Source organism: Schistocerca nitens, chromosome 2, assembly GCF_023898315.1.
Source record: "Schistocerca nitens isolate TAMUIC-IGC-003100 chromosome 2, iqSchNite1.1, whole genome shotgun sequence".
Taxonomy (NCBI): Eukaryota; Metazoa; Arthropoda; class Insecta; order Orthoptera; family Acrididae; genus Schistocerca; species Schistocerca nitens.
In genome coordinates this window covers 284,869,813-284,896,656 of record NC_064615.1, presented here as the reverse complement: position 1 = coordinate 284,896,656, position 26,844 = coordinate 284,869,813, and the positions used below count along the sequence as shown (strand labels likewise).

The 26,844-nt window shown below is 42.0% G+C and overlaps 1 protein-coding gene across 3 annotated transcripts in view; it reads left to right on the top strand.

Moving 5' to 3' along the window:
* Positions 1–7,455: 7,455 nt before the first annotated feature.
* LOC126236031 (MICOS complex subunit MIC27) overlaps positions 7,456–26,844 on the top strand; it is a 53,761-nt gene continuing 34,372 nt past the window's right edge. For all 3 annotated transcript variants that reach the window (XR_007544864.1, XM_049945055.1, XM_049945054.1), the window contains exons 1-3: positions 7,456–7,590; positions 15,563–15,699; positions 25,173–25,345. Coding sequence is in view for 2 of the 3 variants with exons in the window: in XM_049945055.1 (XP_049801012.1) it covers positions 7,576–7,590; positions 15,563–15,699; positions 25,173–25,345 (325 nt within the window). In the remaining variant the exon portion in view is untranslated. The remainder of the gene's footprint in view (positions 7,591–15,562; positions 15,700–25,172; positions 25,346–26,844) is intronic.

Genomic DNA, 26,844 nt, shown 5'->3' with positions numbered 1-26,844 from the left:
AAAAGTACCTATAAATATGTGTAATATTACTAAAGAGGGAGTTGTAAGGGATTCTGACATGTGGCTGTAGGCAGCGATTTATATAATCATTACATTATAGATGATTTATATGATAACTGAGTCATATATTAGCCTATCCACACCAAACATCCTGCTGCTACCTTGAGCTGTTACTGGGTCCGCTCTTTCTGATATGCTTTTACTAGATTCGAGTGGTATATTATTCTCACATCACAAAGCACTTGTTAACAGATGATACAGAGCTGTGTAGTACAGGCCTAAATAATACTATTCTGGGAATAAAAAGGTGTTTCTTAACCCCATGGAAGACCTTCTATATCAGCAAATGGTGGCACTGTACAGGCTCTTGTTTAATAACTTAACATTTTGGCACTAAAATCATGGTTCTTTAATGTTTGCTTCTTTTTTCAGAGGCAGTGTAAAGATCACATTGTAATGCAGCAGTATATTCAGGACAAGATATTTAGAAATTACGATACTTGCATTGTTCGTTGTGTATGTTTATTACAGCCATTTATCTGTTCTATATATCAATGTCCCTACTTAAAACAAATACTTAACGGTATAGTTAGCTGATTTCCATTATAATTTGGATGCATACTATGTGTATGTTAAAGATCATAACAAGAACTGAAGTGTAAAGAGACGCATACGTTTTGACTTCTCGATTTTTTAGGCACGCAAGCATTTAACATAATATTACAAAAAGATATATCATTAGTATATGACAATTCTTGGTAGCAGCCATTTTGCTAACCCTTTGACTTTCTGGCATCATGGATCTGCCATCTTAGATTATGATATCTTAGTGTCAAGACAAACTTGTCAAGCATGCAGGTTGTACAAGCATGCAGGTTGTACCAATGGGATAATGCCCCATCCCACGTCCCTTTTAATTTCCCACCATTTATACCTCACCCAAGAACGCTAAAATGGCAGGAAAAGACGGGGGTATGGGGAGGCGGGACGGTTGTATCTGAGTTAGGCAAACAGTATGACACTGTGCCAGGTTCCACACTGCCTTTCTACTTCTGCAATCCATCCTACGGTTTTTGACAGAGGCTAACAAAGTATAGGGCTAGAGATAAGGAGATGCAGTGTGTGAAGTTTTCAGCAACTGCCATAACATAATATTATTGAAAGACCTCTGACAAAGCTGTAAGAAATTCTAGTGATATGTAATGGCTGGTAGTGGTATGGATGTTAGTGGGCAGACACTCACAGCTGAAACACAGACTGAAATTGAGAGCAGCAAAGCAAAAACAGTAACTGTGCACTAAGTTTTAAAATGTTCCTTTACAAATGAAAGTTCAGGAGCATTACCCAACTTAGTTTTCTCACCACTACACTAATGACTGATATAGATGTTAGCGTCAGTGGTCTTGAGAAACAGTTGAAATCACTAAAATTAAACAAAGCTCTAGGGCCTGATACAATCCCTATCAGATTCTGTACCGAATTTGCGAGTGTGTTAGTCCCTCTTTTAAACATAATCTACTGCAGATTCCTCAAACAAAAAACAATGTCCAGTAGTTGAAAGGAAGCACAGATCACACCCATCAACAAGAAGGATAGCAGAAGTGATCCACAAAATTATCTTGCAATATGCTTGGTATCAATTTCTTGTAGACTCCTAGAATATATTCTAAGTTCAAACATGATAACATATCTCGAACAGATTTATCTCCTCTATGCCAACCAGCATGGGTTCTGAAAAACACTGATCATAAGAAACACAGCTTACACTTTTCTCACATGACATCATGAAAATCATGGGTCAAGGCAGTCAGGCAGATATAGTAGCTAATTTATCGATTTCCAAAAAGTACTTGACTCAGTACCACAGATACCCTTATTATCAGAATAATATCAGTGGATTATCAACCAAAATTTGTGACTGGATTAATGGTTTTTGGTAGGGACAATGTAGCATTTTATCTTGAATGAAGAGTCATCAATAAATGTATAAGTAACTATGGGTGTGCCCCGACTGAGAGTGTTGATGTCCTTGCTGTTCATGTTGCATATTAATGACCTTGCAGACTTTTTGCAGATGATGTTATCTGACATGCAGTACTGTCTCAAAGAAGCCAGTTAGTTAGTTAGTTAGCTAATTTCGTAGTCTAAGGATAATTTGTGTGATAAAATGTAATGATGCGGAATTCACCTCACAAATTATATTGTAACTGTACAGACGAGAATAAGAAATTCCTACCCAACACCTTTTACACAGCACAATAATAGAAATTCATCTACTGAATAGAAGGAGATCTCAAGGAGAAAATTTTTCAGTTTATTTTCAAACACTCTCCAAAGTAGTTTTATTGGGACAGTATCATACGCTTTTTTCTAAATCTATAAAAATTAATCCTACGTTTTTTTGATTTTTCCCTATGGTTCTCTAGGATCTGTCATAATGTGAAAATATGCTCTACTCATGATCTACCAGCTGTGAAGCAATGTTGTTCTTCCCAGGTTTTAAAATTTATGTGCAGCTCATTTTTAATTATTTTCCCAAAAATTCTCATTAATGTGTTTACAACACAAATTCCTCGGTAGTTCAAGCAGCTTTTGCGATCTCTTTCCTTAAATATGGTATTAATATGACCCAGCTTCATTTCCTTGGGTGTCTAATCTCCATGTTAACATTTTATTGAATAATCGTGTTATTAGCTTCACAATTTTGTCACCACCATATTTTAAGAGCTCCAGATTGATATTGTCTGATCCAAGTGAGTTACCATTCTTCCCTGTTCTTATACCTTACTCACCTTGCTTTCTAAACATTGGATCTCCTCCCCTTCCTGCACCTTTTCTTCTACTGTTCATTCCTAAAGATACCCTTCTCTATACTCATTTGATAATTTCTGGAAATTCTTCCCATTCTTTTGGTGTTATCAGTTGAAGATTGATTTTGGCTTTTTTCTCTTGTTGAAGTCCTTTTAATACTGACCATGCTTGTTTCGGTCGCCCAAATCCTAGTTTGCTATTGACACTGGCACATGTCGTTTCCCACACTTCATTCTTTGCTATTCTTATTTCTTTTTTATCACTTCATTCTTCTTTTCCGTATAGATTGTTCTTGTTAATTCCGATTTGTCATTCAGCTACCAGTTGAATGCGTTCATCTTTTCTTTAACTGCCACTTCTATTTACTCTGACCACCATTCTGCTGTATGGCTGTGGTTGTTTCCCCTTATGCCCAGCACATCTATTGCTATACTTATAACATTGGATTTTATGTAATTGTACATCTCCTCTGTACTTCCTTCAAACAATTCTTCCAATGTTTTCTCCATTCTGACAGCAAAGAATGTTCATATACTTTTGTCTTGTAGGCTGTAAGTACTGAAGTATATAGTTTGAGCTTTAAGAGCAAAATTCGTTTTAATGTAGTTAGAATCATTCTTTGCATTCTTCCATGGCCGAAAACTCTTCATTTTTACTAAATAATGATCTGATCCACACTGGGTTCCTGTATGAGATCTAACATCTGTGCCTCGAAATTGCTTGTTTGTCTAGTGATAATATAATCTATTATAGAATGAAGTTCTGTAGTATTCTGTTGCCAAGAATATTTATGAATATCCTTGTGTTTAAAAAATGTGCTGGTAATTTTCAGTTCACACTGTTCACAAAGTTCAATCAGTCGTTCTCCATTGTCATTACATTCTGTCTCTCCATGTTTTCCCACTTTTGGGCATGATTCTGTAATTCCTACTCTTCCATTCATATCCACAATGATAACCAGTTCCTTCCTCCTTGGGATTTTTTCTATAGTTTCCCTAAGGATTGTCCAGAAAGTATCTTTCTCCTGGTCTCTTGAATAATTCGTGGGTTCATATACGCCAATAATTATAACTTCTCCGGCAAATAGAGTCATTTCTACTATAATAATACGTTCATTAATAAATTTCCAATTTTTAATTCTCTTTTTCCATGCTTTCTTCATCATAATGGTGACTCCTGCTTTGGCTCTTACCACTTTGGCTACCCCACTCCAAATACGTACATAATTACCAAGTTCTTCTTCTCCTTTGCCTTTCCTCTTGGTCTCAGAGAGTATGACAACATCCATTTTGAAACTGTCAAGTTCTGTTGGTCATTCATTCAGTTTTGTGGAGATACCTTGCACCTTCCAGCATCCAAATGTCATTTTCCTCTTTTCTTCGCCAGTTAATCGCCCAAGATTCCAGTTTTTCTGAGACATATTATTAGGTTTTTTAGCGTTTTAAGTTTTTCACATGAGTGAGGAGCTGGCCCACTGCACAACCCCCGGCCTGGGGGACCAGGTAATTTATTCTCAAGTTTTTCTTTCTTTAGCATGTGAAACCCAATATCACGCTACAAGGCAGCAGCTACTACTTTTGGCCACCTTGGGTATTTTATTTCCCCGATACCCACCATATCTGGTGAGCATTTCCCTATCGGCCACCTGGGGAGGCACCCGATGGGAGTCTAGCAACTCCACGTGGGACATCACTGGGTAAGTGTTCAAAAATTTTTCTTGCTGCACTCTCCACCCCTTTTTGTGCTGAAGATAACCTTAATGTGGTATAATGAATGTCATTCTTTCTTCTGAGTTGATAATTACCCACATCATAGTTTCTTTTGAACTGCAGTGGATTACTTACAACAAACCTCATGAGGGAATAAATGTACTCTGAAGCAGTAGTCAAACTGCCTAACTGCTTACACAGATGTTTACAAGATGACCATGGTCGAGCGCCACCTATTATTCACGTTGCTCTGTTTTGAGCAATGGAGATTTTCTTTCTTAAAAATGAGTACCCCAAAACATTACTTCATATGACATTATTGAATGAAAATACACTCCTGGAAATTGAAATAAGAACACCGTGAATTCATTGTCCCATGAAGGGGAAACTTTATTGACACATTCCGGGGTCAGATACATCACATGATCACACTGACAGAACCACAGGCACATAGACACAGGCAACAGAGCATGCACAATGTCAGCACTAGTACAGTGTATATCCACCTTTCGCAGCAATGCAGGCTGCTATTCTCCCATGCAGACGATCGTAGAGATGCTGGATGTAGTCCTGTGGAATGGCTTGCCATGCCATTTCCACCTCGCGCCTCAGTTGGACCAGCGTTCGTGCTGGACGTGCAGACCGCGTGAGACGACGCTTCATCCAGTCCCAAACATGCTCAATGGGGGACAGATCCGGAGATCTTGCTGGCCAGGGTAGTTGACTTACCCCTTCTAGAGCACGTTGGGTGGCACGGGATACATGCGGACGTGCATTGTCCTGTTGGAACAGCAAGTTCCCTTGCCGGTCTAGGAATGGTAGAACGATGGGTTCGATGACGGTTTGGATGTACCGTGCACTATTCAGTGTCCCCTCGACGATCACCAGTGGTGTACGGCCAGTGTAGGAGATCGCTCCCCACACCATGATGCCGGGTGTTGGCCCTGTGTGCCTCGGTCATATGCAGTCCTGATTGTGGCGCTCACCTGCATGGCGCCAAACACGCATACGACCATCATTGGCACCAAGGCAGAAGCGACTCTCATCGCTGAAGACGACACGCCTCCATTCGTCCCTCCATTCACACCTGTCGCGACACCACTGGAGACGGGCTGCACGATGTTGGGGCGTGAGCGGAAGACGGCCTAACGGTGTGCGGGACCGTAGCCCAGCTTCATGGAGACGGTTGCGAATGGTCCTCGCCGATACCCCAGGAGCAACAGTGTCCCTAATTTGCTGGGAAGTGGCGGTGCGGTCCCCTACGGCACTGCGTAGGATCCTATGGTCTTGGCGTGCATCTGTGCGTCGCTGCGGTCCGGTCCCAGGTCGACGGGCACGTGCACCTTCCGCCGACCACTGGCGACAACATCGATGTACTGTGGAGACCTCACGCCCCACATGTTGAGCAATTCGGCGGTACGTCCACCCGGCCTCCCGCATGCCCACTATACGCCCTCGCTCAAAGTCCGTCAACTGCACATACGGTTCACGTCCACGCTGTCGCGGCATGCTACCAGTGTTAAAGACTGCGATGGAGCTCCGTATGCCACGGCAAACTGGCTGACACTGACGGCGGCGGTGCACAAATGCTGCGCAGCTAGCGCCATTCGACGGCCAACACCGCGGTTCCTGGTGTGTCCGCTGTGCCGTGCGTGTGATCATTGCTTGTACAGCCCTCTCGCAGTGTCCGGAGCAAGTATGGTGGGTCTGACACACTGGTGTCAATGTGTTCTTTTTTCCATTTCCAGGAGTGTATGCAAAATATGACAACTTACTGATTTTTTTCTTATATTTATTAAAAATGTCACAGATTGTCCTTGGATCTCCTATTAATTTTCTCTCATACAATATGCTTATTTCTTCCATATTCACATTTGCTTTCCAGTACTGATTAATGAGCTTCCAAGATGCTTTATTCAGATTCTGAAGTTTAATGACTGAACCACTGAGAAGGTTTTTTCCTGAAATGCCAAAGCTCTGTCTTAAACATTTTCGTAAGAAGAGTTTATGAACAATCTTCTTGAGTTTAATCAGATTACTGGGTAATTTCAGCTTTGGATCCTTTCTATGTGTTAGAGTCCTTTTAATATCTTTAACTGGGCAACAGTGATTATAATATTTCAAAATTGTTTCATAGGATTCATCGCTGTCACATCTCACATTATACTATGGCATAGGATAGTACTGTGTGAAAGTATACTAGCAATTCCCAGGCACCAGATCGAATAGATTTCATTACTTCACTTAGCACTTAGCGGTACCCCGTTTGCAACCAATCTTTTATTTTTAAAATTATGTATAATTTCCCTGTTGGCCGTTAGACCAAGATTTAAGAATTATAAGCAGCTGCCTTCATCTCCATATAGTTCTATTCGCTGCTTGAAATTTTTCACTAACATGTATGGCTCCCATACATTTCGATAAATTCAGAAATGAACTATCTAGACGATTGACGGGTATCAAATGGTTCAAATGGCTCTGAGCACTATGGGACTCAACTGCTGTGGTTATCAGTCCCCTAGAACTTAGAACTACTTAAACCTAACTAACCTAAGGACAGCACACACATCCATGCCCGAGGCAGGATTCGAACCTGCGACCGTAGCAGTCGCACGGTTCCGGACTGCGCGCCTACAACCGCGAGACCACCGCGGCCGGCGATTGACGGGTATCTTTCACTTTAAAATTCACTCTGCGTAAGCAGACGAGAAACACCCGAATGAATAACCAGCTGTCTCAAACACTCTTTAGTGCCAGATTTGCGGCGATATCCTGTCCACATGCCCCAACTTGTCTGCACAGATGTGATATGAACCCACAGATTTGAGCAAATTCACTCAAACCTCCAACTCCAAATTCTGCGAACATCTCATATCTGCGTAGATATTCTGTTCACACGCAAAGATCTCTGCTCAGATCACGGTTACATCGAGGGTAGCCGATATCGTAATATCGATTGTAGAAGTTCGCGGCGTATGTAGTACCTTCATCGCTCACAACTTTGTATGGAGTGAGAGAAGTGGTAATTGAGTGAAGTTGCAAACAGTGGTAGGGAATGATTCGATTTCAGGTACAGAGAGAAATTTGACATACAAATCTTCATAATGTTTGCTGTGATTACTTTTCCTTTCCGAATCAATGCTGGGGACTCATACAACTGGTCTATTCCATTTATACCACTCTATTGTACGACGAGAACGTTAGTTGCAGACGATATTTTGTCATGAGAATATCATTTCGTTTGAAATTAGTGTCAACACTTTTAAAGTGCCTGAGATGTAAATCATCCCAGCGTGGATACGTAGTGTGGATTGTTTCTAGACGAGTATCTGTAGATATTCCGTTCAAAATTAAAAATGTGGACCAAAATTCTCAAAACAAAACTTAAATGCTAATAAGCTAATCCATAAAATGAGCTCGAGATGACTTTAACAAACATTAAATTTAAGGCATCCTAAAAATAGCAAACTTTGTCTTTTAGAAAATATCTATGCCACCGAGAATAGTCCATGCACTCCTAAGTTGTATGTAAACTAAAGGATGTCACCGAATTCTTCAGTTTCGTCTTTAGAATAACATTCCCTTCAGTTGCACAGAGATCCACTTTTTTGACATTGATCTTACTGTGAACTTTATTTGTGAAAATAATTCCTGTGCGAAAATTGCAGAGATGAGAATTCGTGTAAATGTAATCCACACGAGAGAGTATTAAAAATTATTTAAAGAAGACCTGGTGTGATTTCTCTGGTATTTACCCCCGGCCAGAGTCATGTATTATTTTACATACTTCAGCAATCTTGTTCCTTGGTATTATGTTCTGAGCATAATGTTGATAAAAACATTGTACAAAAAAACTGTTCTATGAAACACACATTTGAAAACTAGAAAAAGCCACGTGAAACGTCTTTGAAGTATTCCATTAACTTTTCATAATATTTGCTTTTTAATCATGTATGGCTAATGACCATTTTCAGTGTAGTAGTGACTTTACACAATCGCCAAAAATGACAAAACTAATTAGATTGTAGATTTTGCTTTCCCTTTTGTGTTCAATGTGTTGTGCGTTATGGTGCAAAAACCTGTAACAAGCTACCAAGAAGCATACTGTAAAATCTTGTAAAAATTCCTAAGAAAATTGGGCTGAAGTGTGAGATACCCCCCCTCCCCCCCCCCCTCCACACACACACACACACATATACTAAATCTTAGTTGGGGAAACAAACTGATGTGTAGCATAGCCTGAAGTGTAGGTTAGGTTGAAAGGCGATAATTCGTTTGTGAGGTCAAACGAATGTGAATGCCAAGTATAGATTGTGGCGATACCTAGACCTGTAGTGTAGCCTGATAACATTTGGTAGCATTTTTAATGCACTTAGTTATAAAAACTAAAACTGCAAAGCAAATTCAGAAAATTTTGCATTAAAGTATTTTGACAGATGTTAAATACATCTATCAATAATAATATAAATTATGAAAAATACAAGGGGGCCACTTAGCAACTTTCACTGAAAACTGAATAAATTTTTATTAATGACTTCAATAAATGATCAGACTGTTTAGATTCAAGAATGAAAACACTATTAGCTGCATGTGACAACTGATATCCTTTATATGTGAAGAAAAAATCAGTTTATGAAATTGTTAAAATCAAATTGCTGTATCTTAGAGATTTTATTTTATTCTTTGACAGTTAATAGTGTACTCAGTTATATATTAAGCAAGTGGCTCATTCTTGGGAACTATATCTACTGAACACAGTTAATGAGCAGATGTTTCATTATCATTTTGCACACTTTCATGTTCCATAGATTGTTTTGTATGATAAATCATAATGATGTAGACAGTCATTTTATGCTCACATCACAAATTAATTTGTAAATATGCTGAAAGTTGTAAGTGCTTTTTAAAAAAGAAACATAAATGTGAGTTCATATAGCATAGATGTGAGCACTACCCACCACCTCTTACACATTACAATAATAGAAACTCTTCTCCTGAATAAAAGTTGTCAAGGAGAAACTTTTTCAGTTTACCAGTTTTATGTTGCTACCTGTCAGGCATTTTATATCACTGGGTAAGTGATAAAATTTTTTGATGCAGCATTGTGCACCACTTTTGTGCCAAACACAACTTTAATGTGGAGTAATGGATGCCATTTTTATTCTGGTATTATAATTATATAGTGTATGTCATTGTTCCTTTAGATCTGCAGTGGGTTATTTACAACAAACTTCATGAGAGAGTAAATAAACTGTGAAGCAGTTCTCAAATTGCCTAACTGCTACACAGGTGTCTACAAGATGATCATCGTTGAGCACCACCTATTATTCGTACAGACCTGTATTGAGCAATGAAGACATTCTTTATTGTAAATGAGTACCCCAAAACATTATTCTGTATGACATTATTGAGTGAAAATATGCAAAATATGACAGCTTGCTGATTTGCCTCTTCCCAAGATTTGCAATATTTCTAAATGCAAATGTGTCTGAACTAAGGTGCTTTAGGTATTCCAAAATGCATTTTTTCTAGTTTAAATTCTCATCAGTATTGAAACCCAATAATTTTGAAGGTTCCCCCTGATCATTATTTCCTCACCATGTGTTACACTTATCATTGGAGGGGTACCCGTAAATGTGCATAACTTGATGTGTCCTGTCTTTTTGCAATTGAGGGTGAGGGGTGAGACCATTTGCAGAAACCAAACAATGATACTTCTAAGAACATTGTTCACCATTTCCTCTGTTTTGGTATGTATGCTGGATTGATCATAATACTTGTCATCTTCAAAAAGAACTAATTCTGCTTGTTGTATGTTAAACAAAAGATCATTTACATATATGAGGAACAATAGTGGACCAAAAGTTGAACCTTGGGAACCCCGTATGTGATTCCCCTCCAGTCAGAATAACGTCCCTGGACTATGTTTGTTGAAGCACTGAATACAACTTTCTGCATTCTTTTGGTTACATATGACACTTTCTATGGGTTGGTGATACCATCAATCCCATAAAACTTCATTCTGTGTAGGGGAATGCTATGATTTACCAACAATGTAGGAAAATATGGATTGCCACTTACCGTTAAGTTGCAAAACATACTTACATAAAGGTTTCAGCCACAACCTTGCGAAAGAGAAACACACATGATTCATATAAACAAGCAAGAAGACAGCAAACCTTCTGCACATATCACTACCAACTCTGGCATCTGAGGCCAGAATGCAGCTATCATGTGGGATACAAGCAGCAGTTTGGAGGGGATGGTCAAGGAGAAGGTATAGTAATATATGGGTGGGGGAAGAGATGAACACTGTGTGGTGGAGTATTCAGGGACTAGAATGCCAACAGACATAGTGTCAAGAGGATGTGGGGCAGGGAGGTGGGGAAAAAGGCAGAGCAGCAGGGAGAGATGGGCGGGTGCATTGGCATAGGGCTGCAAACAGAGACTGCGAGATGAGAATAGGGAGGAGATGATAAGCTGGGTGGGGGGTGGAAACTGTTGGGTAGTGTGTGTTGGAGCAGTATGTTACAGTAGGTTGAGGCTGAGATAATTATGGGACCAGAGAATATGTTGTAAGGATAACTCCCATCTAAGTAGTTAAGAACAGATGATGGTGGGGGTGGGGAGGAGGATCCAGATGGCTCGGGTTGTGAAGCAGCCATTGAAATCAAGCATGTTATGTTCAGCTGCATGTTGTGCCAGTGGATGGTCTACTTTGCTCATGGCCACAGTTTGTCAGTGGCCGTTCATCCTGGTGGACAGCTGGTATGTAATCATAACAACATTAAAAGGTGTGCAGTGATTGTAGCCAAGCTGGTAAACGAAATGGCTGCTTCCCCAGGTGGCCTGGCCCCTGATGGGGTTGGATAAACCTGTGAAAGGAATGGAAGTGCTGGTTGGGTGGATTGTGCAGGTCTTGCACCTGGGTCTTCCACAGGGATATGATCCTTGTGGCAAGGGGTTGGGATTGGGAGTGGCAAAGGAGTGGACTAGGCTGTTGTGGAGTTTGGGAGGGTTGCAGAACACCACTTTCGGAGAGATTGGAAAGATCTTGGGTAGGATCTCTCATTTCAGGGCTTATGATAGGTAACTAAAGCCCTGTGAAAGGATGTACTTCAGTTGTTCCAGTCTAGCCTGGTATTGGGTGTCGAAGAGGACACTCTTTTGTGGCTGGTTCTTGGGGTGGTGGTGGGAGGTATGGGGGTGTGTTTGCAGACTAGGCCTTGGTGAGACCCTCAGCATACCAAGCAAGGGAGTCCTTGTCACAGCAGATACGCCATCCCTGGGTGTCCAGGCTGTGTATGGGATGGATTTTTTGGTGTGAAAGGGATGACAGCTTTAAAAATACAGGTAATGTTGTTGGCTGGTGGGTTTAATGTGGTCAGAGATGTGGATGGAGTCATCAGAGATCAGGTAGTCAACATCTAGGAAGGTGAGACACTGGATTGAGTAGGATCCAGGTGAAGGGGATGGGAGAGAAGGTGCTGAGGTTGTGAATGAGTCCAGGTCCTGAAGATATCATCAGCGAACCTGAACCAGACAAGGGGTTTGGTGTTTTTGGAGGCTATGACAGTCTCCTTTAGATGGCTTATTAACAGATTGGCATAGGAGGGAGCCATGTAGGTGCCTATGGGCATGATTTACAGTTAAATGCCTTAGACTGGTTCAGAAAATACGAACTGACACTATTTAATTATTTAATGCTTGTAAAATTTACTGAATGGCATTCAGTAGAGCAACTCTTTTGAAAAACAGATTGTGACTTACTGAAGTTACTGTTGTTGGTAAGTTGAGATACTATTCTAAAATAAATCATCATTATTTCAAAAATTTTGGAAAATGAAGGAAAGCAGTCTCCTGCTTTACAGTATCATCATTTGTGAAGCTAACTTGTTCCAAATATGTACATACCTCAGAGAATTCTACATTAGGCACAACTGAATAAGGTAGTGCATTTGTTGAGACGCTGACCTCGGATTTGATAGAGGGGAGCTTTGTGTTCTCTCCCACCTTCCTGATTTAGTTTTCCTAAACCACTTTAGGTAAATGCCAAATTGGTTCCTTCAACATGGCTATGACCTGCCATCTGTCCTCACCTCATTAAATGTGTGTGTATATTCATACGTCTGTTACATGGCTTTTGTTTCTGCTTGCATTAAGCTTACTGTCTGTATATCATTGTAAAATTCTCTTTGGACTACACTACTGCAACTACACTATGACAATGACAACTATGACTTCAAGGTACTGATTGTTGAAGTTACTAGAAATGAGGTACATACTATTGTGGTTGTTGCAAATACCTGAAAACAAGTGACAGGACTTAGATTGGTTATTTGGTTGTATTTACTTAGTGGCCCTCCTTGCTTTTTTCAAAGTTGACGCATGAATAAATGTGAGATGGTTGTGTTGGTTTAGTGGATAGAGCACTAGACTTTATCCCTGGAGGACCTGGGCTGAATCCTGTAAAGAGATGGAGACTTCCCGATTGCAGGATGGCCCCAGGTCTACTAAGCGTGCTGTCAAAATATTACTGAGAATTTTACTCGAGGGTAAAAGGCTATCGCCTGAGGGGCCTGCTACCTCTCCACCTCCTAGTCCCACAGCAAGTAGAAAGGCTGCATGTGACCTGCCTGCAGTCAGGCCTGTAGTTGGTCATGGGCTTGCAGGCCTGTAGTTGGTCATGGGCTTATGTCACAGACTTCACCGTTATCTTTTATGTACATTATATGCATGTAATGTGCATCAAAATATTCGTTGGCATCTTAATTATTATGTAACGTGTTTTCTGAATTCACCTAGCAGTTTTGATTTTTATGACAGAACTCGTGTTAAATATGAAGCAAATGCGAGTTTTAGGGGTAATTTCCAAGATTACTTGTGAATGATATGTACAGAGAGTGTGACTTGTCAGAGCACAACTATCGGTTTTTTTTACAGCATTGACAACGATGATCAAGCGTGCAGCTTGTAATGATGCCAGATATCGATTTTGTTTACAGCATTGACAAGTAATGACAAAAGATGTACCAAAATTACTACCAGGAAGAATCTGACTTACCTTACTTGTGATTCAGGTCTCCATCAACAACTACTCCGCATTTTGTGTAACAGGCAGGAGCAATCCTGTTTCGCCATATCTGGGGTATGCTGTAGCTGTATCTTTCACAAAGTTTGACACATCTCTCCATGACAATCCACACAGTTCCGAAAATTGCGATATGGCAATAAATGAAGTCTGAATCCCTTTCCGCAGTACACAATCTTGGAAATAACCTCCACCAGGTAACTAGTGCACATTGACACCAGTTGCAGATACATATGGGGAGTGCGCACTCCACCCTGCCTTGTGGAGCTGCCCTTATTGGCAACCGCCACCACCAGTCAGCCCGCACGCTATTCATTCATTTCTTTTGTCAGTTGACTCGACTGAATGGAGTTATCGAGTAGTTTTACTTTCCTACCCAGCATGTGCATCCTATCTCTCGCTATGCTACTTTGCACACACTGTACAAAATATTTGCTTGTCTACCTGCATCTGTTGCTACAGTAGAAAGAAGTTTTTTGATATTGCAGCATACAAAGACATGACTGAGGTCGACAGTGAAGGAGGAATCTTCCTGGAGGATCAACAATGTAATTAAACAATTTTCCAGGAAGAATAGGCACATAGAATTCATCATTTAAGGAAGAGAACCACAATTATAACTTTTTTATATCGTATGATGGCATTGCCTTGTATATGTGTATAATCAGTTCAAATAAAACTTTCTTAAGCTTTGCATGTGTCTTAATTATTTTTTTATTACGTTAAAAGTAAAGGTTGCTGGAGATAATTTTAGCGCCCCCTCCTTGAGGTTTTTCTGTATCCGCCACTGATTGACACTGTGCCAGCTTCACACATCTTTGGAACATTGCTGACAGGTTCACCGTTAGATGGTATTCTGTAGTCGGTAACACTAATCAAAATCAATATCTCGCGCCATGGCAGTTGTGTGCTTGATATGTTGTTCGCAAGTGATCTTGGGAATTATTGCCTTAGCATATGATACAGTTCAATCTGTTACCACCACCTTTATTTCAAAGATAAAAAATCTGCCCACCAAGTGGCGGCAGGAGAACACACACACACACACACACACACACACACACACACACAAAAAGGTTTATCTTTTACAACCTTTCAGAACCCATGGCTCCTTCGTCTGGCAGAAGAGTTGAAGGGGAAGGAAGAGGGGTGAAGGAAAGGGACTGGAGAGGCTTAGGGAAAGGGGTACAGTTCAGAAAAGTCAACGAGAACCCACATCAGGGGAGGCTTACCGGAGGGGATGAGAAGGAAAGACTGATTCCATTTTTTATCTATCCGTTTGTCATATTGTCAATAACTGATTACTTTTGTTGTTACATCACCTTTATTTATTAAACATATTTGTTGGCTTCGCCATCTCGCAATCAGATTATCTTCTTTTAACCTAGGCCTCGAACTATGCTGAAGTTCAGACTGTCACCGCATCAAGGATTTCAAGGGGGTTGGGGGTCCAGCTTCACAGTGTAGCAGATTATTTTACCAATTTGTGTTAAATGTAAATATTTGTTTTCTTATGATCATATTTTAATTTTCATAGAGCATGCTACCCATAAAGGGAAAGACCCAATGACTTAGCTTGTTTTCCTCTGACAGTTCTCTGAAGAAATATTATTATTAGAGAGCTGAATGAAAATGGAAGTTTGATTTTTTTGTGAGGCATAATTTTAGGCTTGTGTTTAATACAGATTTGCCACATTTTAAGAAAATCATAAGCTTATTGAAACATTTACTAGTAAATAATTCTCTTAATATGTAGTTAGTGAATTACAATATTTAGTTTGTATTTTGCTTGTGAAACAAGCAGTGGCTGGCTTCTGTGATGTTTGTGCCTCTTATAAGTTTATCTGACAGGAATGGATGGTTATTAGTTGGCTTGAATTTTGGCAGGGGTAAAAGGTGTCACTGTCTACATTTGTATTTTAAAATTTTAATGACATAACTTCTTTTACAGATTTTAAAGAAGTTTGTCATACCCACTTCTTTAGCTGCGGCTGTAATTAAGTCTGAAAGTGGCAAAGACAGTACAGAAGCTAAACCATGTCGTCCAAGCGATCTGCCACTTTATGAGGATGACAGCTGTGGATGCAGGTGAGTGCAAAAAAAAATAAAATAATTGTGTTTTATTTTGAGCAAGTTATTTCCTTTTTTGTGACTTATTATTATTATTTGTTAATCAGACACTAAACATAAAAGTAGATCCAGTTTAGTTGCAAACCGATCTTGGTTCCAAAAACAGATGTTAAAACTATGAGATGTTCATAGAACAGAAACTGTCATAGAAATATTTTTGCTTTCTTTTAAATCTGTACTTCTATTTTTACTCATTTACAGAATAAAGTTTTACACTTGTTGTGCAGATAACAGCATTCATTATTAGTAATTGGTTTGATGCTCAGCTAAAGGCTCTGATGATTTGAAATTAGGAATTGCTTTGGTTGGTGTGCTAACTGAAGAAATCCAATTAAGAATGGCTTTCTTTGTCATTAACGAGGCAGTGGCAATGGCTAAAGCATTGAATTAACTTCGTCCTCACAGTGTAATGGAATGCAAGAAATGAGTACTAAAGGAATGGGCCCCAGCTTCTTCATTACAAATATTGACTACTATGACACTAATCTGTATTTGTAATGAACAGTAAGTATATGATGTACATGGCATTAAAGGCAAATAGACAGTAAATCAGAAGAAAAAGGGAAAGAAAACACATCAGTGCAGTAATTTTAATTTGCATCCCAACAATATTTGAAAGATTGGAAGTAGAAATAAATTATTTAGCACAAGATGGGAAGTTTTATGTGCAATATGAACCATAGGGCAGGACATTGCCAGGAGTCTGTGTGATCTTAAATGTCAGGAAAAAATTCCAAGACCCACATAGAAACCAAGAAATAGCCATCAACGTGCGTACGACTGAAACTTGTAATACTCAGTGTATTATTTCATTTCAAACCATAGTTCACTGCGCTGTCACACCTGTATCCATCTGAAGCACAAGCAGTGACAAGAAGGCAACCATTGAAATTGCACACAACCTTAAACCCATATATGTATTAAACTTTTTACTTTTTATTTTCTTTTGATTGTGTTAAAATACAACACATCAGCATGAAGTCAAAAATCTGTATGTTTAAGGGAAGCCGGAACAATCCATTTCCTCCATGTTAATTTTAGCAAATAGAAGGAAATTTTTTTTCTAAAACCATAAACATATTGATCTGAAATTTGGACTACATGTTCAGTGAATATTTCTCTACAAAGTTACAATGCCACAATAAGAAATATTTATTGATTTTTGTTTTACAATTTTTTTTAAACAGGTGCTTATTTTTTTCTCTAAAATTTTGCACATTTTCTATAACTCTTGAGTTATACAATTTTTTTTACAATTTGTTATAAAAATGAAGGTAAATAAGTAAACAATATTGTGTATAAATTTCATTGATATACTTATAGCAGTTTTTGAGAAAATGTTCCTCAAAGATAATTTTAAAGTTACAGGAAATGGCTTCCAAAGTTTTTTTAATACATTCATGCCCCATATGATGGAGTATCAGCGTCCTCTTCTTTTTCCTTTTCACTGGTCTTTTCTTACCTTTTGCTGCAAGTTGTAGGCTTTTGTCTCTTCTTCCTGCACCTCTTAGTCTTTCTTCATCAATTGGGCGCATTGTGGAAATGGTGTTCTCCTGGTTGGAAACTAAATGTTTCAGCACATCACATTTGATATTATTTCCTTCATTGTATGTTGCCACTGCATCATACACTCCAAAATGCAATGTTTTTATCTGTACAAACACTCTTTTGGGAATCCTAATCCAGATTAAATTACACTCCTGGAAATTGAAATAAGAACATCGTGAATTCATTGTCCCAGGAAGGGGAAACTTTATTGACACATTCCTGGGGTCAGATACATCACATGATCACACTGACAGAACCACAGGCACATAGACACAGGCAACAGAGCATGCACAATGTCGGCACTAGTACAGTGTACATCCACCTTTCGCAGCAATGCAGGCTGCTATTCTCCCATGGAGACGATCGTAGAGATGCTGGATGTAGTCCTGTGGAACGGCTTGCCATGCCATTTCCACCTGGCGCCTCAGTTGGACCAGCGTTCGTGCTGGACGTGCAGACCGCGTGAGACGACGCTTCATCCAGTCCCAAACATGCTCAATGGGGGACAGATCCGGAGATCTTGCTGGCCAGGGTAGTTGACTTACACCTTCTAGAGCACGTTGGGTGCACGGGATACATGCGGACGTGCATTGTCCTGTTGGAACAGCAAGTTCCCTTACCGGTCTAGGAATGGCAGAACGATGGGTTCGATGACGGTTTGGATGTACCGTGCACTATTCAGTGTCCCCTCGACGATCACCAGTGGTGTACGGCCAGTGTAGGAGATCGCTCCCCACACCATGATGCCGGGTGTTGGCCCTGTGTGCCTCGGTCGTATGCAGTCCTGATTGTGGCGCTCACCTGCACGGTGCCAAACACGCATACGACCATCATTGGCACCAAGGCAGAAGCGACTCTCATCGCTGAAGACGACACGCCTCCATTCGTCCCTCCATTCACACCTGTCGCGACACCACTGGAGGCGGGCTGCACGATGTTGGGGCGTGAGCGGAAGACGGCCTAACGGTGTGCGGGACCGTAGCCCAGCTTCATGGAGACGGTTGCGAATGGTCCTCGCCAATACCCCAGGAGCAACAGTGTCCCTAATTTGCTGGGAAGTGGCGGTGTGGTCCCCTACGGCACTGCGTAGGATCCTACGGTCTTGGCGTGCATCCGTGCGTCGCTGCGGTCCGGTCCCAGGTCGACGGGCACGTGCACCTTCCGCCGACCACTGGCGACAACATCGATGTACTGTGGAGACCTCACGCCCCACGTGTTGAGCAATTCGGCGGTACGTCCACCCGGCCTCCCGCATGCCCACTATACGCCCTTGCTCAAAGTCCGTCAACTGCACATACGGTTCACGTCCACGCTGTCGCGGCATGCTACCAGTGTTAAAGACTGCGATGGAGCTCCGTATGCCACGGCAAACTGGCTGACACTGACGGCGGCGGTGCACAAATGCTGCACAGCTAGCGCCATTCGACGGCCAACACCGCGGTTCCTGGTGTGTCCGCTGTGCCGTGCGTGTGATCATTGCTTGTACAGCCCTCTCGCAGTGTCCGGAGCAAGTATGGTGGGTCTGACACACCAGTGTCAATGTGTTCTTTTTTCCATTTCCAGGAGTGTATTTACACTTTCATTTGGAGTTTGTGTTTTCTCATGTAAACACTTTTCCAATGAACTTGGCTGTGATAAATCTCTGAATATGGGCTTAATTACATCAATTACAGCTAAACAACACAAAGCAAACTCCGCAAGTCAACACACACGGTATAGCGTTTATGGTTACCGATATGAACAGTCACTTGTCACAGAGATAAAGCCATACAACATTGGAAAACAAAACACTGTCTAATTCCGGAAAGATACCCTGCTTGCAGCCAGCAATTGGCACCGTCAGAGGTGACACACCAAGTCACTACAACCGTTTACGCGGCGTGTCACCTTTGCAGCGATAAAGACACTTAGAAGGGTGAAACTTGATTTGTTTATTCAGAAAACTCCAAATAATTTTGTAGTGAAAAAACTAAAATAATGTTAGTTTTGTCATTTTCATTGTTCCAGCTCCCCTTAATGTGCTTATTCATCACAGTAGACAAACTCGAATGGAGCATATCATGTTCACACATGGTTTTTAGCTGAACTATTCAGCCCACTGACTGTGCAAGCATAAGCACAGAAATTGGTTAAGTCCATCATCAAGAGATAACGTACAGGACATAATCAAGCCCAAGCCAAATTGTAGCTCACTGGTCCAATAGATATGTTTTGTGTGTGTGTGTGTGTGTGTGTGTGTGTGTGTGTGTGTTGGAAAAGCCACAAGGTGTCCTGTCACAAGATCAAGGTGGGTAGGTTTGGTCACCTTGTAACAGGATTAGTTTGCTCGGGAACTTCTCACGCAGCAGTGTGATTGTCTCTCCTGAAGAGTGGAAAGTTGCGCTGTTTTGTTGGGACCATAAATTCCCAATGTTCATTTGATCCAAACATGGCCAAAGGAAAGCAGTGGGCATCACATGATAACAAACTCCATTCAGTGGGACAGCCCTTCCTTGTTCATCTTTAAAAAGGTGAGGACCAGTTAAGCTACAACTCCAAATCATACACCAGAACCCCGTGCGGGTCTGGGGGTTATAATAGGCCTGAGGTATTCCTGCCTGTCATAAGAGGCGAGTAAAAGGAGTCTCCCACTTTTCGGCCCTGTGAGTTCAGGTCCCATTCTATGGTTTGACCTGCCACTTTCAAAATTCTACTGAAGTGTGGGCCATATGGGGAAGGACGCCTTACGTGGTGCATGAGTGCCCTAGATTCAATCTCCTGAATCTCTTGTCATGGCTTTGCATCTCCACCTGCGATTCAACTACTTGGGTGAGGACACCTTCCATGGTATGTCATCTTCTTCTGTTGTCTCCTGTCCTCTTTCGTCCCTGTGACAGTACTGGATTTCTCTGCGCCCAATATCCAGCACAGTAGCCAGACCGTTGTGGTGGGGCCGTCGTGTATCCATTTGGTGGGAGCCCCCTGACAACACAGGGATCACACTGCTGATGCTTGAGCTGTAAACTCCCCATGTATGCCAAGGAGTAGATGTCTGTCTTCCTGGGCCATCAGGACTCCCGGCAATGGCCATCATGCCAGTTGGCCTTTGCTGTGGCTGGGTGGTGCCCATGGGGAGAGCCCCTGATTGGAGTGGGTGGCATCAGGGTGGATGACCCACAATGAAGTGGACTAAGTCATCTCTTGCTGGTGACCGTAAGGCACCTGCAGTCTCTCAGGAGGGCAAGATAGAATACAATGCCGACAGGTATGACCCTAAATAGTTTCCTTCCCTCGTTACACCTTGGGAGGAACGTAGAGCTACAGAGAGCCATATTAGCCTTGGTTTTTAGTCTGTAGCAGAACCGATGGGGACTCTTTTCTACTTATGAAGCTTCAGTTTTTCATTGAACACCTTGAGGATAAGTTTGGAGAAGTGACAGTGCTGTCCAAGATGTGAAACTGCGCAGTCTTAATTCAGGCAGCATCCCTAGCCCAATCCTGAGCGCTACTCGCCTGTTACAAGCTGGGTGACATTCCTGTTTCTGTCACTACCCATAAAAGCCTCAACGTGGTCAAGGGGATTATTTTCCATCATGATCTCCTCTTGCAGTCTTACGATGAGCTCCGCACCAATTTTGAAGATTGGGGTGTTCATTTCATCCTGTGTGTTTACAGGGAACCCCAAGACAACAGGGTTGCTACCGGAGCCTTCATCTTGGCCTTTCAGGCTGATTCATTGCCTGAAAAGGTCAAGGTGATGGTTTACCGCTGTGATATTAAACCATATGTACCTCCCTCTATGCAGTGCTGTAAGTGCTGGAAGTTCAGGCACATGTCTTCCTGCTGCACTTCCAGCGCCACATGTCGAGACTGTGGACATCCACTGCCCCCCAGATACTCCATGTGCACCACCTCCCACTTGCATCATCTCTGGAAAACACCACTCCCCCTGCTCACCAGACTTCCCAGTACTCCAAAAGGAGTGAAAAATCATGGAGTACAAGACCATGGACAGGTTGACTAACAACAGAGGGTAAACGTAAATTCGAAAGATTACACCCCATTTGGTTGACATCGACATACGATGCAGCTACATCACTATCGCCGTCCCAAGTGCCAGTGATTCCTCATTCTGTGCCATGAACAGAGGGCCCTCCGGGCCACCAGAATGCACCCGCCCCCTTGGTGGTAGGGGGCAAATCTTCCTCTGTTGCTCCGAAAGCACTTACTTCAGGAACAACACCCCAACACAGGGGACATCTGTCCCCTCCCCCCTGCCGGTGAAGCAACAGCCTCCTCTGGCTCTTCTCGTGCGGAAGGGGTCCCTTGGGGCCCTCTCCCCCATGGTCTCCACTAATGCCACGGCGGATAATAGAGATGGGGCCCCGCCATGCCCGCACCAACGTGGTGACTGAACCAAAAGTTCTACTGTCACCTCCGTCAACATGTTAGTTATCTAATAGGTGGACCACAGGATGGTCGGCTGTGATGCTATCTGTGCGTTTGGGTAAGACTACGCATTAACACGGTCCATCAGGTGATAGAGAGTGGACAAAATGCGAATGAGGGTAGCAATTTGAAGAGCAGAGGGAAAAAAGTGCCAAGCCTCGTGCCGTGGGAGAAAAACCTCTATGACAGTGGGATGGGTAGTAAGAGCAGTAGTGGCTTACTAGCTGCGATAGTTCATGCAAGGTTGGGTTTGTTAGTATGGATATCATGCATCATTACCGTGGCAGGCAATGGCAATGTATCAGAGTTTGCTGCAGCTGCTGCATTCCTGGAACAATCGGGATCATTATATATTAGTGGGAGATCGGCCATAGGTCATCTCACTGTGTGGGGGGTGTGTGGAGCTTGTCTGCATGTAGTGTACTGTACGGCTTCCCTGTGTGGTGCCAGTTATTCGGCAAGTGTCTTCCAACTGATATCCAGTAATGGTGGCTGATTAACAGGGGCTCACATGTACCATTGTGTTTGCGTGTACTTGGCCATAGAGGTTAGGTCCTTAAAAGTATGTCTTTTGGTCTTTTATGTTTCCATCTATGGTTGTGGTTGTAGTTCTCCAGATTCAGAAGAAACGGGTTCTGCGAATGTCTGGAGTTTCTGTATAGTCTTGTGGTGAGTTTGTGGATTACCTCCGTGAGATTCTCAAGTCGGTATTCCCAGTGAAGGTCCACGATGCGTTTGTATCTTTGAGCATTGCTTATGATTTTGACTATATTGTTTTGTATGATCTGCAGACGGCGCAGGCGTGTGGGCGCAGCATATCCCCAGACAGGGGCTGCGTACATCATCAGGGGCTGAATAAGTGTCATGTACATGGACTTCAACGCCCTTCTGTTCAGTGTGCTACGCCTGTTGAGCATAGGGTAGAGCTGTTTGAGCCTCGTGCTTGCTAGGTTGGTCATGTGTTGTATGTGGTCCCTCCATAGTAATTTCCGGTCCATCCAGACACCGAGGTATTTGACTTTCTCGCGGAAACGTATTGGGCGTGCATGTAGAGTTATTGCTCTGCAGTATTGGTGTTTGCGGTCTTCTAGTGAACAGAATGGCTTCGCACTTGTCGACATTTACTCTAACACGCCATTTCTCTAACCAAGGCTCAGCCACTCTTGAGTGCGGTCTGTAAGCATGACGTAATGTTTGATGGTTTCCAATCTTGCGCGAGGATGGCTGTGTCATCCATGTAGATTGCCATCATTGTGTTTTGTGTGGTTGGGAGATCGTTTATGTAGAGGTTAAACAGTAGGGGCCCTAGGATGCTTCCCTGGGATACTTCCGCGTGTTTACCGTGTCGTATTGTTTTCCCTGCACGTCAGTGTTGAAACTCCTGTCTGTGAGGTATGAGTGTCTGAGACGCACCAGCCCGTCGGGGAACCCTGCGTCGCTGAGTTTGCGAATCAGGCCGTTATGCTATAGACGGTCGAAAGCCTTTTCTATGTCTAGGAACACCGCCCCTGTTGCTTTGTTTGTATTGAAGCCATGTGTTATATGTTCAACGACCTGTAAGAGTTGTTGTGTTGTGGAGTGGTGATTCCTGAAGCTGAATTGCTCCAGTCTCAGGATGTCATTTCTAATGCAGTGCCTAGTGATGTGTTTGAAAATCACCTTCTCAACATTCTTGCTGAGTGGGCTCAGAAGACTGATGGGTCGGTAATTTTGTGGGAGGCTGTGGTCTTTCCTCAGCTTCCTGAACATCAGGACCTTGGCCGTCTTCCAAAAGGCGGGGAAGTGTTGGTGTTCTAGTATGGCATTCATGGGTTCGGTGTGAATGACACTGCGAGTGTGGGGCCCATTAGTTCTGCTTTCTCCTCCACTGAGTATGCAGGTCCGTCAGGCCCTTGGTGTGTTGGGGTGTACATTTTCTCCCTGGTGAAGTGTCGGGCTAGTTGCCACATGCCAGGTCACGTGGTGTCCAGCCCTTAGAGTTTTTGGTTCCACTGTTGTGTTCTGTGTGTTTGTATTTTGTCGTGTATGATGCCCTGTGCTACAGCAGTGGTAGATGGCTGACACTAGTGGGTGACAGACAGATTGCAAGCTGTGCCAACTGTATACTGCGCCTGTGCACTTGCCCCTTCACAGGCAAGCACTGGCAAGGCTGCAGAAGCATCACAGACTCATAGTATGATTTGCATGCCATGTGCTCATGAATTCGGACAGCTTAACGACGATGACTGGGCAGTGTTGATGTGTGGTGACCGGATGACTCCATCCAGCACTGGGTGGCCAGCTGCAAGAGTGCTGCGGGCTGGACTTTATCTCGGCCAGTGAAAGAACGTGTGAATGTGGCGCATTCCATGCCACTTAAAAAGATGCAGCCTCAACCCACAAATCGCACAGAGTAACAGTGGCGATGTTTTCTCATCAGCCATACAGGATTGAATGTGAACTGAAGTTTTATGAACTCTCTCTTTGTATAAAACAGTGGTATATGTCAGTTTCTTGACACCAATTTGTACAGGCACAAAAGAAGGAGACTGGTCAAGGATTTGTGAGGATGGGCATCGGAAGGAAGTGTTGAAATAAAAAGAGAGAAATACGTTGAACGTTTGAATATATTCTGACAGTACTGGTTACAGATGCTGCAGACGGCCAGAGTGGCCAAGCGGTTCTAGGCGCTACAGTCTGGAACCGCGCGACAGCTATGGTTGCAGGTTTGAATCCTGCCTTGGGCATGGATGTGTGTGATGTCCTTAGGTTAGTTAGGTTTAAGTAGTTCTAAGTTCTAGGGGACTGATGATCTCAGATGTTAAGTCCCAAAGTGCTCAGAGCCATTTGAACAGATGTTTTAGGGATAGAGAGCGACTGCTAGTGTAGGTGGCTGAATAAAACAAAGGTTGTAGGAAGAGTGAGAAGAGACATTTCACTTACAACTGAGTGGTGGTCAGTCCAGAAGACCTGCACGAGAGAGAGAGATGGCGAGAATTGTCGATGTTCCCCAATCCAGTTCTCTGGCCTCTCTGAGGCAGAAACTAATAATGCTGAAAGACAGCATAGTTTCGTATTCTTTTATGTGTGTCTATCAGAAGTACTAAGCATTCCATGTTCTGAGGTTATACCATCTATTTGTAATGTAAGAAATAACGAATAGCTTTGTCAATAGCGACAGCAGTTCTGGAAGCCCAACTGTTAGAAGGTTGTAGCAAATACTCCACTGCACATCTGTTCAAAAATGACTGCGAAATCAGACAGTTGTATTAATGACATCCTTTAAAAAGTTTTGTTGCTGGAGTTACACTGTTAAAACCATCTAGCTTTTGCTGAATTTAACGAATTTTATTTTTCTTGTACTGTCTCCATATTTTTTTGAGTGAATTGTTTTGCCTGGGGGAGAGGAATTATACAGCTCTATTTCAAACATGAAAACCTGTCAGTTCTAAGTCTAATTTTTTTACTTATTTCAGGCCGAAGAGAAAGGGCGGTGCACATTTAGGAGCTCTAGAACAGCAAACTTCAAGTGCTTTGGAAGAACAAATACGTGTGATCCGGAAGGAGCTGTGGGTCTGGCACGATCAGTACAAAGGATATAGAGACAAACTAGTGGAAAAAATTGAGGTTGCGAAAGCTCATAGTGAATGTAAGCCAAGTGGATTGTCATTGTCATATGTGTAACATGTTTACAATTATTTAGAGATCCTGTTCTGTTGTTCAGCTACAAGTATTTATGCTGAAAATAGAGTAGAACAGTGTTTGTTTTGTGGCTTTGTGTTGAGACTTCCAGCATATTCTTTCTGCAGCTTTTACTAACATTAATTTTACAGTTAATAAGTGTAGTATTTAACAATAAATGATGTAATTTGTGATCTCTGGGAATGTCAGTGCTAAGTCAAGTGCAGATAGTACCGCCAGACTGAAGTTCTATGCCTGAAGAACTTGTCATACTCGAAGTGGTATGGGTAAATATTTGTTTTGTTTGATCAGGTTTCAGCACTGAAGTCATCTACTTTAGCTGTGTTTCTCTCTCATTCATAATTGACTGTGAATTTATCATTTTTATTCAATACCATGAAGTCACATTATCCTATTAAACTCTCAAAGTATTGGGGGGAAGAGTGATATATGGTACCCAAAAATCCACTGTTGGTGAAGTTGGACACTATACAGTTGAAAGATTTGTATAAAAATGATTATTGAAAGTGTTTGAAATGGAAGAGGGATTGTTGTTTATCATTGTCCGAAATAGTATCAGATATGCCTGAGGTATCAGATTACAAATCGAGGGCGGGAGGAAGGGGTAGGGAGATCTGAATTTCTAAAGCGGGTATTACACGACGATCTGCTGCGAATGGTACTGGTCTAGTGCGACAGCCATCTAGCGGTAGAATGGGTGAAACTATGAAAATTACCAAGACATATTATTTGCGCGCCATAATAGAGAGCAGTTCTAAACTGCCATTCATCCGCTCATGTACAGTGGCAGAGATAACTCGCGCATGCGCAAAAGGGTGTACCACAGTGCTTTCTGCTTGTTGTTTGGTTATTGTTAGGTGGCTAGTGGCTAATTTCAGATTTTTGTGTTGGGAATTTTTCGTGTTGGGATCTTCTGCTTCTTTTTTTTCCCCCAGTAAGCAGGTTTCATAAACGCAGAAAAGAGACCTTTTTTTTTGCAGTAGACTCTTTTATACTAGCTTTTAGTGAAAGGATTTTTTTCTATTGACAGCTTCATATTCTAGAAATAAAATGGAGCAAAGAGGCGTTAACGTCTTGAATAAGACATACACCGAGGAAAGGTGTGTATATATATAGTCCAAACTTGGAAAAATAACATAAGTTCATCTTTAAGTATTGGTCCTTTAAAGTGTTGCAAGTTGTAGTGCAAATATCCACAGCAACTTTTGAAATGGTGGGCTGGGCTGTGCTGTTCTGTGGCTAAAAGCCAGACTCTTAAAAGATTCCACATCCGCCAGGAAACGTAATGTTACAACCAACCTGAAACATAACAGGGCATTCACCGGTATTTTATCAGTGATCTAGGCTGGTATCATTACAAAATGTATGAACATACAATTCTTACTTTTGAGTGGGTGAGATAGCCTCCCTCATGACACTTTCTGATCCCATCTTCTATTGTAGACA